The sequence below is a fragment of the Peromyscus leucopus genome, chromosome 20 (genome assembly GCF_004664715.2).
Source record: "Peromyscus leucopus breed LL Stock chromosome 20, UCI_PerLeu_2.1, whole genome shotgun sequence".
Lineage (NCBI taxonomy): Eukaryota > Metazoa > Chordata > Mammalia > Rodentia > Cricetidae > Peromyscus > Peromyscus leucopus.
This window is the reverse complement of record NC_051080.1, coordinates 3784558-3799205: the sequence shown is the minus strand read 5'-3', so window position 1 is coordinate 3799205 and position 14648 is coordinate 3784558. Positions and strand designations below refer to the sequence as shown.

The 14648-nt window shown below is 47.3% G+C and overlaps 1 protein-coding gene across 4 annotated transcripts in view; it reads left to right on the top strand.

Annotated features, from left to right (window-relative positions):
• Positions 1–14648, top strand: part of Dip2b (disco interacting protein 2 homolog B) — a 202453-nt gene that overhangs the window by 131898 nt on the left and 55907 nt on the right. For all 4 annotated transcript variants that reach the window (XM_037197366.1, XM_028874585.2, XM_028874586.2 and 1 more), the window contains 7 exons: positions 2360–2470; positions 4054–4177; positions 4855–4964; positions 9260–9362; positions 10620–10684; positions 13255–13348; positions 13746–13865. In XM_037197366.1, the coding sequence (XP_037053261.1) occupies positions 2360–2470; positions 4054–4177; positions 4855–4964; positions 9260–9362; positions 10620–10684; positions 13255–13348; positions 13746–13865 (727 nt within the window). The remainder of the gene's footprint in view (positions 1–2359; positions 2471–4053; positions 4178–4854; positions 4965–9259; positions 9363–10619; positions 10685–13254; positions 13349–13745; positions 13866–14648) is intronic.

Genomic DNA, 14648 nt, shown 5'->3' with positions numbered 1-14648 from the left:
TATACTTCCTGCCTGGCCACTGGCCAATCAGTGTTTTATTTATTGACCAGTCAGAGCAATCTGACATGCAGACCGTCCCCCAGCACACATGCATGGTGTGCTGCCTGCGTGTGTGTCTGTACCGTGTGCCTGGTGCAGGATGTCAGAAGAGGGTGTCAGGTTCCCTAGGACTGGAGCTGCACGTGGTGGTCAGCGACCGCGTGTGCAGGAAAGGCAGCCCTGGTCCCTGGGAGACCAGCCAGTGCGTTTAACCCTGAGCATCTTTCCAGAAGTCAATGTCACTCTTATCTTTAGACAATAAAAACCAGTTCAGTGTAGAGTCCCAAAGGTCTAGCTCAGTGCTAGGCGCTGGTTTGTGGTTGAGAGGCTTCGGGCCTCTTTCTGGAGCTGCTTGTTGGTAAACTGAGGTAATAAAAAGGAAAATTAAGTCTTTCTAAAGGTAAATACTTTGATGTTGAATCCAGTCTTTGTCTTTATAAAACTGGCTCTTAAAATTGTTAAAGGCAAGTTGACACTGTTCATTTAGTTCTTAATTGGAAGTGACATTATAGCTGTTTAATTTTCCATTTTTTTCTTCTCCTGTTAGTAATGTACTGAATATGATTACTCCCCGCCATTCAACATTACTGTTTTTCTGTAGAATGAAACACCAGCTCCTCCACAGCAGTTTTTATGAACTAACTTACTTTCATCTATTGACTTGTGGGGGGTGGGGTCTTATGGAGGTCTTGAGATGACTCTGGAATTGGTTCTGGATTTCTATCGACTCAGACTGTCTAGACCGCACGGCAAGCCCCTTGTCCATTCAGCCGCCCCACTGGCCCCGGCTTTCTTTTCAGTAGACTAATGATCTCAGAATGTCTTAAACTAACTTTTTTAAGAAAATATTTTTTACACGTGTGTGTGTGTGTGTGTGTGTGTGTGTGTGTGTGTGTGTGTGTGAACATGAGTGTTCACGTGGAGGTCAGAGGATAGATAGATAGATAGCTCGTGGAGCCGGGTCTCCCCTTCCACTAAGTCAATCCCAGCGATTAAACTCAGGTCTTCAGGTTTGGTGGCAAGCACTTTTAGACTATCTCCTGGACCCTCAAGTAACTCTTTAAACAGCTTTTACAAGATGTCAGAAGTACTTAAAGTGTGGCTTTTACTTATACAAACAGACACTGGGGATTTTCCATGGCTCACTAAATTTTAAGCCGGTGATGTTGTGTCTACGCAAATGTCAAGATGGCCATTTGTGAGCAGTAAAGAAATGGTTCTGTGGAATTAGTCACTTTTAGACCTCTAGGGCAGTTTGAAGGTTTAGACTGAACTCGCCTTTGGAGTGAGTTTGAAGACTTGATTGCAAATGGAGAAGAAACAGGAATCCAGCAACTGAGGGGCCGGAGGAATGGCTGACCGGGTCAAGGGCTTGCTGTCCAAACCTCGCTGTGGCGGGAGACCTGGAAGTTGACCTCTAAGCACACATGCACCATGGCATACACCCTGCGCTCACATACACACCGTACACAAACAGTAACACTAAATAAAAGGGAACTTTTAAAAATTAAAAAGAATCCAGTGGTATAATTAGATCCCAAATGGTAATCTGTGACTATCCAAGCGCAGAACAAGCGTCGAGGTACAGTGAGATGTGTGTTTCTGCATCCTTGAGTAAAGTAGGAAGGTGAGTCATCCCTGTGGCTTAGCAGAAGGAATTGCAGGCCTGTGTTCTCCTTGCTCACCTCTTGGGGAGTCGACTGTATTTGCAGTTGTTCATATGTTGCCAGATGCCTTCGTGCTGGAACACTGCATGCTGAGTGACTAGGGAGTGATGGGATTAAGTAGTTAAGAGCAGGCCTCTGTGGTCCCAGTGTGCACTTCCTGGGAGAGGCACAGCTTTAAAGTAGATGCTGCTCTGTCTTGAGATAGCCACCACATTTACGCTATTAACCCTGTGCTATGTAAATTGCCTTAGACTGCCTGAGTAATTAACATATTAGGCAAGCTGTTTGCTACTAAGTCACAACTAAGATTAAATGAAACATTTTACCGTAATGATAATGAATTGCATTTTTATTTCTCAAAACGTGTAAGTTTTATGATTTTGGCTTTGCTTTTTGGTGTTGCTAGGAAGTGCAAATGGGGCCTGTGTGGGGCAAATGCTCTCTGAGCTGCGTCGCCAACCCCTAGGATATAGGGTATAACTGTGGGGATGATGGTGCTCCAACAGATGCTCTTGTCCTTCTCAGTCCCTCAGTTTCCTTCAGAAGGAATGACTATTCAATATTTGACTTACTGTGTTTATGGAAGATGTTCTATGTGCATAGAGTTAACCAGTCTGTTCTCCACTGTTGTTGAATGTCTTTTGGGATTTTAGGTTGCCTTGGTTTACCCCAACAATGATCCTGTAATGTTTATGGTGGCTTTTTATGGATGTCTCCTGGCAGAGGTGATTCCAGTACCCATAGAAGTACCACTGACCAGAAAGGTAATATCGCTGTGTTAATGTCCTTTGCTGTGATACGGTAGGCACTGGACTGACTCAGTGATACTAGAAGCAATGTGATTGCTGGGCGGTGGTGGTGCACGCCTTTAGTCCCAGCACTCGGGAGGCAGAGGCAGGCGGATCTCTGTGAGTTCGAGGCCAGCCTGGTCTACAGAGCAAGATCCAGGACAGCCAGGGCTACACAGATAGATACTGTCTTAAAAAAAAAAAGAAAGAAAGAAAAAAAGAAAAGAAAGGAAAAAGAAGCAACATGATCATATTTTTAAATACTCTACTTTCCAAAAACATGAAAGTTGTCAAAAATTATGTAAATAACAGTGTCAAGCAGATAACACATTTCATCTATGAAAGAATTTTTACAACATTACCATTTTAAAAACCATAGGAGGCATGTATTGAGTGTACAGTGGTTACCATTCATAGAGTGCCATTCCTTCAGACTCATTCTATCAAGGGATTTCCCTTAACCATTTCACACAACCCAGAATGGCTGAGTGGAAAGGTGATGACGCAGTGGTGGAGGTGAGGGAAGGTGATGATGCAGTGGTGGAGGTGACTGATCCGGAATGGAGAATTTTGTTCGGACCATGTCAGCCCTGATAGTAAAAATGGCAATGCAGATTTCCACTTAGGTTGGTTTCTCCCTGAGCTGTTTATTACTGAGAACTGATGTTAGAAACTACTATGGTGGAGAATGTTGATTTATAAGAAAGCACATTTTTAAAGTAATCAACAACTTGGTAGCATTGCTAAAGTTTTAGTTGATGAATAGAGTCTGTCATTTTGTTACTCAGGAAGTCTGAAGTTGAGAGTACTTGTATAGTTTCCTAACGCTACTTCAAAGGTGGTGTGTGAACTCTTCAGACTTTGCCTTTGGTTGCTTTTGCTGCTATTTAAAGTTAAATCTTTTTCCTTTAAAGTAGAAGAATAAAGGAAGATAAGATTTGGTGTAATTGTCTGGAAATAGAGCCTTTGATATCCATCTGCGTTATTCCTGTTGTTCCGGCCTGGGTAGCTGTCCCTCTTAGATCCGAGGGCAGGGCTGGGAAAAGAAAAGTGTTAGAATTGGTCCCCTTGCCTAAGAGCCAGAGCGGGGTGCAGTGGCTTGGGTGTGCAGTGTCAGGTTAGAGCAGGTCTGCTCGTCCTCAGGAGACCACCACAGAGAGTGTGTGGAGCCGTGTTGTCTCGAGCTGCCCGGCTCCATGGCACAGTGGCGGGGGCATCCCTGGGTGCTGTTGCTAAGCCTGGTGTGCTCTTGCTCACTCACACTCACACCCTCACTGTGCTCACTCACACTCACACCCTCACTGTGCTCACTCTTGCTCACTCACGCTCACATCCTCACTGTGCTCACTCTTGCTCACTCACGCTCACATCCTCACTGTGCTCACACCTTCACTGTGCTCACTCTTGCTCACTCACGCTCACACAATCACTGTGCTCACTCTTGCTCACTCACGCTCACATCCTCACTGTGCTCACTCACGCTCACACAATCACTGTGCTCACTCTTGCTCACTCACACTCACACCCTCACTGTGCTCACTCATGATTTTCCTCCACAGGATGCCGGAGGTCAACAGATTGGCTTCTTGCTAGGGAGCTGCGGGATTGCCTTGGCTCTCACCAGTGAAATCTGTCTGAAGGGCCTGCCAAAAACTCAGAACGGAGAGATTGTGCAGTTTAAAGGTGAGTAAGTGATGCGCATACCCAAGTTACCAAGTGGAAGTCAAACCCAAGTGCTGTAGTTTTCTTTTTCTTTTTTTCTGCTTTTGTCAAGACAGGGTTTCTCTGTGTAACCCAATCTGTCCTCGAACCCACAGACATCCACCTGCCTCTGCCTCCTGAGAGTAACAGCTAAGGGCTTCCTGTGTGGTTTTCTGTTTGTTTGTTTTTAGTTCTTAGTCATTAGAAATAGGTACAGTAATTATCCTGTTTTTCAGGTAGGAAATTGAGAAACAGAATCCTCAAATCCCAGCTAACAAATGGCTGAGCAGTGGATTGAACCCAGTCTGTCTGATTCTGTAGCCACACTCGTAACCTTTGGGCTACTGGCCGGAAAGGCTGCTACTGCAGTGTGTATGTTAAAGCCGGGCCACCAGGACCCAAGGCTTCGCAGGCTTCTGTTGACAAACTGGTCTCCCCATTGTTGAGGTGTGCCAAGGCCTGCATTTATCATGTGTAACAAGTGCTCTCTTGAAAGAAGCTGTAATTGGTGGTTTTTCACTAAAACCTAATAAAAATGAAGTATTTTATTGATGATGAAATGATCTTAATATGCTCTAGACATTTAAGATGACTAGTTCAGTGTGAAGTCTCTCACTCGTGGCTTAGGCAACTCAGTTTTCACTCTGGATTTGATTTAGGTTGGCCTCGGCTCAAGTGGGTTGTAACAGATTCCAAGTACCTTTCAAAGCCTCCCAAAGACTGGCAGCCCCACATCGCCCCCGCTGGTACAGAACCAGCGTACATTGAGGTAAGTCTGGAGGCTGTGTGTGTTTCCTGACTTTCCTTTAGCTTCAGATGCATGTTAATGAATGCTAAGAGATATATTTCCATTTTGTAGCCTTGTAAACGCCTTGTAGGGGACCTTCTATTACCATTAACTTTTTTTTCCTTTTATTTTATTTTACAATACCATTCAGTTCTACATATCAGCCACGGGTTCCCCTGTTCTCCCCCCTCCCACCCCCTCCCCTTACCCCCAGCCCACCCCCCATTCCCACCTCCTCCAGGGCAAAGCCTCCCCCGAGGACTGCGATCAACCTGGTAGATTCAGTCCAGGCAGGTCCAGTCCCTTCCTCCCAGACTGAGCCAAGTGTCCCTGCCATAAGCTCCAGGTTTCAAACAGCCAACTCATGCAATGAGCACAGGACCTGGTACCACTGCCTAGATGCCTCCCAAACTGATCAAGCCAATCAACTATCTCACCTATTCAGAGGGCCTGATCCAGCTGGGGGCCCCTCAGCCTTTGGTTGCCATTAACTTCTGAGGCAGAGTCGGAGTTTATTAAAAGAGATTTTAGTAAAGACTTGAAGCATGAGAGTTAAGAGGAAAAGAGGTACCCAGGAAGAAAGTGAGGACACAACCAGGGGCATGGGCGTGGTCTGTCCCCTGTGCTGGTCGCTGTCATCCTAACCGCTCAGTCAGGAGGGAGCTGCAGAAGTCTCAGGAGAAGCACAGGTGTGAGAGGTGGCCGACTGACAGAGGTAAAGCAGCGGAGAAACGAGGGAGCAGTGAATCCAGCAGACAGAAAGGAAAGTCCTAGAACACAGGTGCCTGAGGGCTTGAAGGTTCGGGGCCGGGTGGCTGAGGGCAGCTCCTACAGCACCCCTGCAGCCTCAGGGCTGAGGACTCCGCAGTCACTTCTTCTCTCCTGTAATGCCCAGAGAGAGCTCAGCTCCTTCGTTAAGTTTATTTTTTATTTATTTTCCTCTTTCTTATATTTTTTTTAGTGATTTACTTTTATTATAAAGTTAGCGTTGTCAGTTCTGTACAGTGTTTTTGATTCAGTCATCATCTCCCCTGTCTTCCCAGATGTACCCACTTTCCTACCCACCCAAATTTGTGTCTTTTTTTTTTTTTAACTCAAAAAGTACATTCGTGGATGTGTGGCCTTCCACTGGAATGTGGCAACCTGTGGGGAGTTGGGGGCACACCTCTAAACAGACTGACTGTCTCTTTCACCGCACCATCAATGGCCAGTAGCTCCTGTGCTGGGCGTGGGACTTGATGCCCACCTTGCCTCTCCATGCTGGGATTTTGTCTGGCTGGAGCTGGAGCAGGGCTTGCTCCCACTGTAAGTTCACGTGGGCAGCGGTCCTGTGTGTCCAGAAAACTGTTTCCACATTTCACCCCCAGCTCTGATTCTTACCGTCCACCCACCCGCCTCCTCTTCGGCATGACCCTGAGTCTTGGGAGGAGGTGCCCGTTAGGCTGAGTCTTCTGCGCCTCCCATTCTCCGCACCTTGACTAGTTTGTGTGAATCCCCATGCGCTGTGATGAGAAGCTGTGAGTGTGGCAACAAGTTACTAGATTTCAACCTGTAAACCTGCCCCGTGGACTCAGGGAGTTGGCTTAGTAGGTAAAGGTGCTGAGTTCTAGTCCCAAAACTTGTGAGGTAGGAGAGAACTGATTTCCACAAGTTGTCCTCTCCCCCCACTTGTGTATCGTGACGTAGGTGCCCCCCCAATGAATAAATAATCTATATTTTAAAAAACTGCTCTATGGACACGGGGACGGAACTACAGACTTGTTAACTGTCCGAAGGTCACATGACTGAAGTCCTGTGACTGATGCTGTACCCTTCACCTCTGTGGCCTCTTAAGACTTGTTCACCAGCTACTTGCTAAATTAATTAGTAAGCACATCCATTAAACCTTTTAAAAGGCTTGGGGCATGGTACATACTGAAATCTTTTGTAATAACAAGTATGAGTAAAATTTGAAATAGCTTTGGCCACCAAAGTAGAAGGTGGAGCAACTGTTGACTGCAAAGAGGAGAGAGAGCGGAGTGTGTCTGAAAGATAGTCACCGTTCACTGGTGAGGCTTCTCTTGCCTCCCTCCCCTCCGGACACTGGAGCTGCTAGCCGAGGTTGGCCCTTTACCATGCAGCCCTCCGTGGTACCCTGGCCGCATGTGGCGCGGCCGTGCCTGGACTGCGTGGCCCTGCCACTCAGGATCCACTTGTGCGAGGGCCCCGTGCCCCACAGGTTCCCCTACTGCGTTGGAAACTATTAAAGGGTTGTCAGCAGGAGGGCAATAAGAATGACTTTATTATATAAAAAAGGTTCATCTGGGGCCGGCCGGCCGGATGGCTCGGCAGGTAAGATCTTGCCACTCGAGCCTGACGAGTTTGACCACAAAATTCACATAAAATTGGGAGGAGAGAACCAATTCCACAGGGCTGTCCCTCAACCTTACACGAGTGCTGTGGCACCTGTGTGTGCTCCCCCACACCGTACAAACAAACAGTAGCGTTAAAATGCACATTTATGTAGACTGGCTGGGTTGTAAAGGGAGCAGTAGGTTTTTTCCTCTAAATTTTATGTGTATGAATGTTTCACCAGTGTCTGTAAGTGGACCGTGTGCATGCAGTTCCTACAGAGTCCAGAAGAGGGCTTTAGATCCCCTGGAACTGAAGTTCTAGACAGTTGTGAACTGCTATGTGGGTGCTGGGCACTGAACTGGGTCCTCTGTAAGAGCAGCCAGTGCTCTAACTGATGAGCCATCTCTGCAGCCCTGACCTGCTTAAACAAAAGCTTCTGAGCTGGAGAGATGGCTCAGTGGTTAAGAACACTAGCTGCTCTTCCGGAGGAAGAGTTCAAGTCTTAATTCACGTGGTGGCTCACAACTGTCTGTAACTCCAGTTCTAGGTGACCTGGCACCCTCACACAGACATACATGCAGGCAAAACACCAGTGCACATAAAATAAAAATAAATCTTCTTTTGAAAAGTTATTGGAGTGAGTCAGAGCTCGTGGAGATGGGTAAGAGGAGTGGATGGGGCTGGAAGACAATAGGGGAAGTTGATTGCGCCAGATTTAGCTGCTGATCCCAAAGAGAGAGAAGGCAAGAAACACTTCGATTCCTGATCTGGGCACCTGGATGAATGGCAGAATCCTTCAGTTCAGTAGAAAGTACAGGAAGAGTCAGGCAGTGTGTAGCGCACGCCTTTAATCCCAGCACTCAGGAAGTAGAGCAAAGCAAATCTCTGTGAGCTCCAGGACAGCCTGGTCTATCTAGTGAGTTCTGGGATAGCCAGGGCTTCCTAGGGAGACCCTGTCTCAGAAAGAAAGGAAGAAAATACAGAGAGAGTTCTCCTGGGTGGAGGTGGGGGATGGGATGGAGCATTGGTGGCATGCTTCCTAGTGACAGGAGGCACTCCAGCAGGGTGCTGGGGTCCAGGTTTCTGAAGGAGAGGCGGGGTGGACACAGAGCCAGGAGTCAAGCCAAGTAAAACACCTGATGGCATGAGGGAAGGAAGGAGGGGAGATTCTCACGAGTGCCAGCATCGAAAGCATAGTCAGAGATGATTGTGGGTACGATAGCTCATGTGAGTCTGAGGCAGGAGTATTGCCACAAGTTGCAGGCAAGCCTGGGCTACATTGTGAGACACCTTGTCTGAGAAAGGGAGAAAAACCAACTCCGAGATGGTCAGAGCGATGAGAGGGAGAGACCAGGAGACACGGGAGCTGAGGAAGTTAGGTGGGCGACGGTCTGTTGGGAAATCTACAAGACACCTCTGTGATGTGACGTCCGAAAGGCTGCAGCCTGCATGGAACAGGGCTGACAAAAGCAGGGACGCCGTCTACAGGAGTGGAGAGGGAGGGCCCTGCTGCCAGCTGAGACCCCATGTCTTCTTGGTTTGGGATTCCAGTGGGACGAGGGGATCAAAGCAGTGTCTTACACAGCTTGGCGAGCACTCGACCGCTGAGCAGCCCCCGAGAAACAGCTGTGTTGGGCATCATGCTTCTGTTCACACAGCTCAATCACTTGGCCTTAGTGGTTTTGGTGACTACGTCATATTGATGAGCAACTAAACTTTGAAGTCACTTTGCGCATGCTCCAGCCAGGCTTCATTGTCCCCCAGTCTCGGCTGTTTAGTTAGAGTGTGGGAGCCAAGTGCAAAGGCTTAAATGTTCCTATTCAACATGTAAAATTAAGCCCATTGTCTTGGTTTATGTGGGTTTCGGTTGTCTCTGAGTTTTGTCGTGTATGATAACCCATCTTACTGTGCTTCTTACAGTTTGTTTTTGTTTCTCTCTCTAGTATAAAACAAGCAAGGAGGGGAGTGTGATGGGGGTGACAGTGTCCCGGCTCGCGATGCTGTCTCACTGCCAAGCGCTGTCCCAGGCCTGCAATTATTCCGAAGGTCAGACCTCATCCCGTGACTGCCCTCATTGTTAGCTCCAGATTCGTGTGCCTGTGAGCGCCCACTTGGTGACTGGACTCCATTTAATGACCAAATTCAGGTGGAAATGTTCCAGAACATTCTTGGCTTGCTTTTGCCTTCTTTAGAAAAAAAAAAAAATCTGTAATTTAAATAAACTTCTGGACAAACCAGATCTATAAAGTCTGATTTCTGGAGTGCAGAAATAGAAAACCTCAATTAACCATGTGTTTTGTACCGTGGGGCTTAGATGTCGCCCATCTTCCCATGTGGAGCTTCCAACTAAGTATTGGTCCAAAGGTGCAAATTAAACAGAAAACCTTCTGAGCTAGATGATGTGGTCTACAGCTGTAGTCCCGACATACGGACACAGGCAGGAACAGTGTCAGTTTGAGGCCAGCCTGAGCTATGGCATGAGATGAGACCCTGTCTCAAAAAGAAAAAAGAGTGTAAACCTTTTGGTATATAAATATATATTGCATAATTACAGTCAAAGCAGGCTGGCCTCCACCTCAAGCCCCTTTGTGCCAAAATCATGGGCCCGGGCTGCCAGATCTGGCTTCAGCATGTACTTCCAGATGTTCTTGGCAACATTCATTTTTCAGTGTTTTATTTCCCTTTGCAGAGTGAAGGGTGACTGTGTGCATTTCAGAGCAACATTTTTATCTGATTTTAAATATGTGCATATGCATGTGTGAGAAGAATCATACTGCCCCAGACAGGGTCCAGTTCCAGTGTGATCATTCAAAGGGTCTGCCCTGGGGCACTGAGACTCAAGCTCCTGAGTGTTAGAAATATGGAGAAATTTATCATAAAGTGAAAACATTTCGATGCCGCCTTGTGTGTGCACGTTTTATTTTGTTGTTAATCTACCTGTAGATATACCTAGAAGTGGGCATCTGTATACATGGGGTTTTATATAGAACAATATTTCATGTTTTTCAAAGAAGTATAATTTTTACATATATTTGTGAAAATTCCAGTTTCTAAGACCAATACATGTTCCTTATTTCACTAGGAAAAAACTCCTTAATGATGCCCCTAAATGCTAAAGAGTTTCTACCTTAGTGCCGCTGTAATGGCCACATCACCCTGTCACCCTCCTCCAGCCAGTTTGTAGGGGTCTCAGCAACCAGAGACGCTGATCTCCTAATTGTTTTTCAAAGGGGGCATGAATGTGATTGTCAGTCACTGCTCAGCATGACCGCCTCTTGTTTCCCTCCATCTTCTCTTTTCCAGGAGAGGCCGTAGTCAATGTTTTAGACTTCAAGAAGGATGCTGGGCTGTGGCATGGCATGTTTGCGGTAAGCTGTAGGGTGGGGGCCTTTATATTAAGATGTGCCTGAGGCCGAGGCTCTGTGACAAGTGCATCTCTTGGGGTTGTAGCTGAAGCTCCTAAATGTCAGTGACATTTTCTAGAGGACACATAAGCATGGGGACCTGAGCGTAGATCCCCAGGATCCATAGAAAAGAGGCGCAATAGTGCACATCTGCAGTTCCAGTGTGAGGTGATTGGAGACAGAAGATACAGTAGTGCACATCTGCAATTCCAGTGTGAGGTGATTGGAGGCAGAGGATACAGTAGTGCACATCTGCAATTCCAGTGTGAGGTGATTGGAGGCAGAGGATACAGTAGTGCACATCTGCAATTCCAGTGTGAGGTGATTGGAGGCAGAGGATACAGTAGTGCACATCTGCAATTCCAGTGTGAGGTGATTGGAGGCAGAAGATACAGTAGTGCACATCTGCAATTCCAGTGTGAGGTGATTGGAGACAGAGGATACAGTAGTGCACATCTGCAGTTCCAGTGTGAGGTGATTGGAGGCAGAGGATACAGTAGTGCACATCTGCAATTCCAGTGTGAGGTGATTGGAGACAGAGGATACAGTAGTGCACATCTGCAATTCCAGTGTGAGGAGATTGGAGACAGAGGATACAGTAGTGCACATCTGCAATTCCAGTGTGAGGTGATTGGAGGCAGAAGATACAATAGTGCACATCTGCAATTCCAGTGTGAGGTGATTGGAGGCAGAAGATACAGTAGTGCACATCTGCAATTCCAGTGTGAGGTGATTGGAGGCAGAGGCAAGAGAATCCCCTGAAGCTTATCCCAGGTAGTCTGATGTAGTAGCGGTGAACAGCAGGAGACCCTGCCTTGGGCTGGAGAGGTGGCTCAGTGGTTGAGAGCTCTGGGTGCTCTTGCAGAGGACCTGGGTTCAGTTTCTTGTACCTACATCAGGTAGATTACAACCCCCTGTAATTCCAGAGAAGGAGAAGAGGGGGTAAAATAATTTAAATGAAATAAAAGAGATGCTGCCGGATTCAAGGACCAAAGCCCAAGGTTGTCTGTCACCTGACCCTTCACACACACATGGCACACGGGTCCACAGCCATGCGTGAACAATCATGGACACACATCACGTATGCACACAGTGAGAAAAAAGACAAAACTACATGCTTCGAGCACAGAAGAGAGGAACGGGGAAGGGGGCGTGGGGGTGTGCTTCCTGTAATAGGAGGAGGGAGCATGCTGTGGGTATCAGAAGGATGGCGTCTTTCTCATCCCGTCATCCAGGAGTGTCCACGAGGAGGTGACAGCCAAGGTGGACTTTGGAAATAGCTAAGATGACCTAGGTAGAGATTTTGGGTGGGTAGAATTGGAAGGGTATATTTCTTTGGGAAAACTACTGTGTAAGATGCCATTTAGGTGGACAGAAAAGTATGGAACCATGAAGTTGAAAAGGGCTTTAGTCTGTTTACTCTTTTTTTGTTTTTAATTAGAAGTTAACAGAACAAATAAAGACTGTGTGAGAAGGGGTCTTCTATAACCCAGTGCAGACAGAACACTGTTTTCCTGAAACAGAGTCTGTGTCAGCCCTAGGCCTTGAGGGCAGGGATGGTACCTTGTACATAAGGGCATATAAATGGTGACAGCGTGGTTGATCTCAGGCTTAGTTGGGGATGGTGGCTGATACTTAAATCCTAGTACTTGGGTGGCTGAGCAGAAGAATCGCCATGAGTTCAAGGCTAGCCTGGAATACTCGAATTCCAAGCCAGGTAGAACCATCTCAGACACACACACACACACACACACACACACACACACACACACACACACACCATCCATTGCAAACACAGGCTTGATTATCCTGTTGCACTGTGTCTCTGGGGAGCTCACATCCTTGATGTGGATGGCCAGGAGGACAGCGACCTGCCTGACCCCAGTTCTCTCAGCTTTACTGTACAAACACGTGACCTGTTAGGAACTGGGGAGCTGCTCCATTGTCAATCCTCCCCTCAGCCTGTGGTGTGTGGTAAGCAGGACTGCCATAGCGCCCCGGGGCTTGGGGACAGTTGGGGAGTGCCTGCTAACTCTCTGAAAGCAGCAACTTCGTGACCCAGCAGGGCTTCTCTTCTATGTCAGCCCTAAAGAAACAGGTGTGCACATGCCGGTGGATGTGAATCCAGAGGCCTTGCTTCCACACTGTTAAGACATGTGCAGCCGATTCTGAGGTGCATAGACTTATCTGTGAAACAGTAGAAGTGAAAAGCAGCAAGTGGTTAATACATGTATCCTGTGGTGGCTTGCATTTAAATATTTTGTGTTTCTAAAGTCACATGTGTATGCACATGCGTGGACAAAGGACTGGAGGGATAGGTATCATCACTGTGGTGCCCTGGGAGAGAGAGGAGAGAACCAGGGTTAGAGCAGCTCTTGGAGAGGCTTTAGCACTATTGCTGGTGTCTCAAGTCTTTTCTGAAAGGGTGGACGTGAATAATTCCTCTGTAACATTGTTAGCAGAATGCCAGTACAAGAAAAGGTGCTAAATACACGTTTTGTATTGACGGCTTCGTATGTTTCTTTGCTTTTCAGAATGTAATGAATAAGATGCATACAATCAGTGTGCCCTACTCTGTTATGAAGACCTGTCCTCTCTCTTGGGTCCAGAGAGTCCATGCCCACAAAGGTAATCACACACGTCCACATGCTAATTGAGACTGGTGGAAGTATGCCCCTGTAGAGAGTCGGGTCTTTGCCTTGGTGGCTTTCCAAATGTTGGGGTTCTTACTGTAGGTAAGCTATTCGCCTTACCTCCCTGCATTCTTTCTTACAAATTGAACCCTCTGGAATTTGAGCCATAGTTAGCTCTATTGAATGCTGTGTTGTCCGGGTTTCCTTGACTGCGCAGTGGCCGAATATGACGCTTGCTTACCCAGAGGTTCACACAGTCTTTTTTAAACTTTAAAAATTTTTCTCCAAGTGAGAACTCTTACTAAATAAGTAAAAATGTTCTTACTGTAACATATTGAATCTGGGCCCACACTTAGCGTCTGTGTGTCCTAACTCTTCCCTTTGATCTGTAGCCAAGGTGGCTCTCGTGAAGTGTCGGGACTTACACTGGGCCATGATGGCCCATCGGGACCAGAGGGACGTGAGCCTGAGCTCGCTGCGGATGCTGATTGTCACCGATGGCGCCAATCCCTGTGAGTGCTGGGGTAGAAGTCCCCGAACATCTGGCAGGCAGCGTGTCTGCTCCTTTTCTACAAGCTTTTCTGTTTTCAGCATTTGTGTTGAGATGTCAGTTACAAGCGACGGCACTTGTCCATTTCAAGGGTCTGATTCAGTGGTGCGGGGTGTTTGTGGCTGTGCGGTTACCACCATGACTGAAGTTTCAAATAACTTCTGTTAACCTAAGAGAAACCACACACTTACTGTTTGTCACTGTTTATCCTCTCCAGTGTCCCTCAGCCACAAACAGTCATGAATTTCCTTCCTCTAAAGAAAAAAAAAAAAAAAACAGATTTAAGAAATGGATGTGTGTGTGTGTGTGTGTGTGTGTGTGTGTGTGTGTGTGTGTGTGTGTGTGTGTGTGTGTATGCGCGCACGCGCATATGCCCCATGTGTTCAGGTTCCTTCAGAGCCCAGGAGAGGGCGTCCCACCCTCTGGTTGTGACTCTGGGGCTGGCAGCAGGACTTGGGTCCTGAGGAAGAGCAGCAGGCGCTCTTGCCCTGCCCTCACAGTCTCCAGCCCCCACCCTGTCTGTAGTCCACCTGCTCCGCACGCTCGGTGTGAAGCAGCCTGTGTGTAGCGAGAGGCTTCTCTCAGTGGCATGTTTTGCATTTGTCAGAGTCCTTTACATTGGCATGTAGAGCACCATGGACACACCATGTTTGTTTATCCATTCATCTCTTGATGGACTTAGCAGCTCTTTGAAACCACGCCTTGCTCATTTGAATCCTCCATGGGAGGGAGGCTCTTAGGTGAA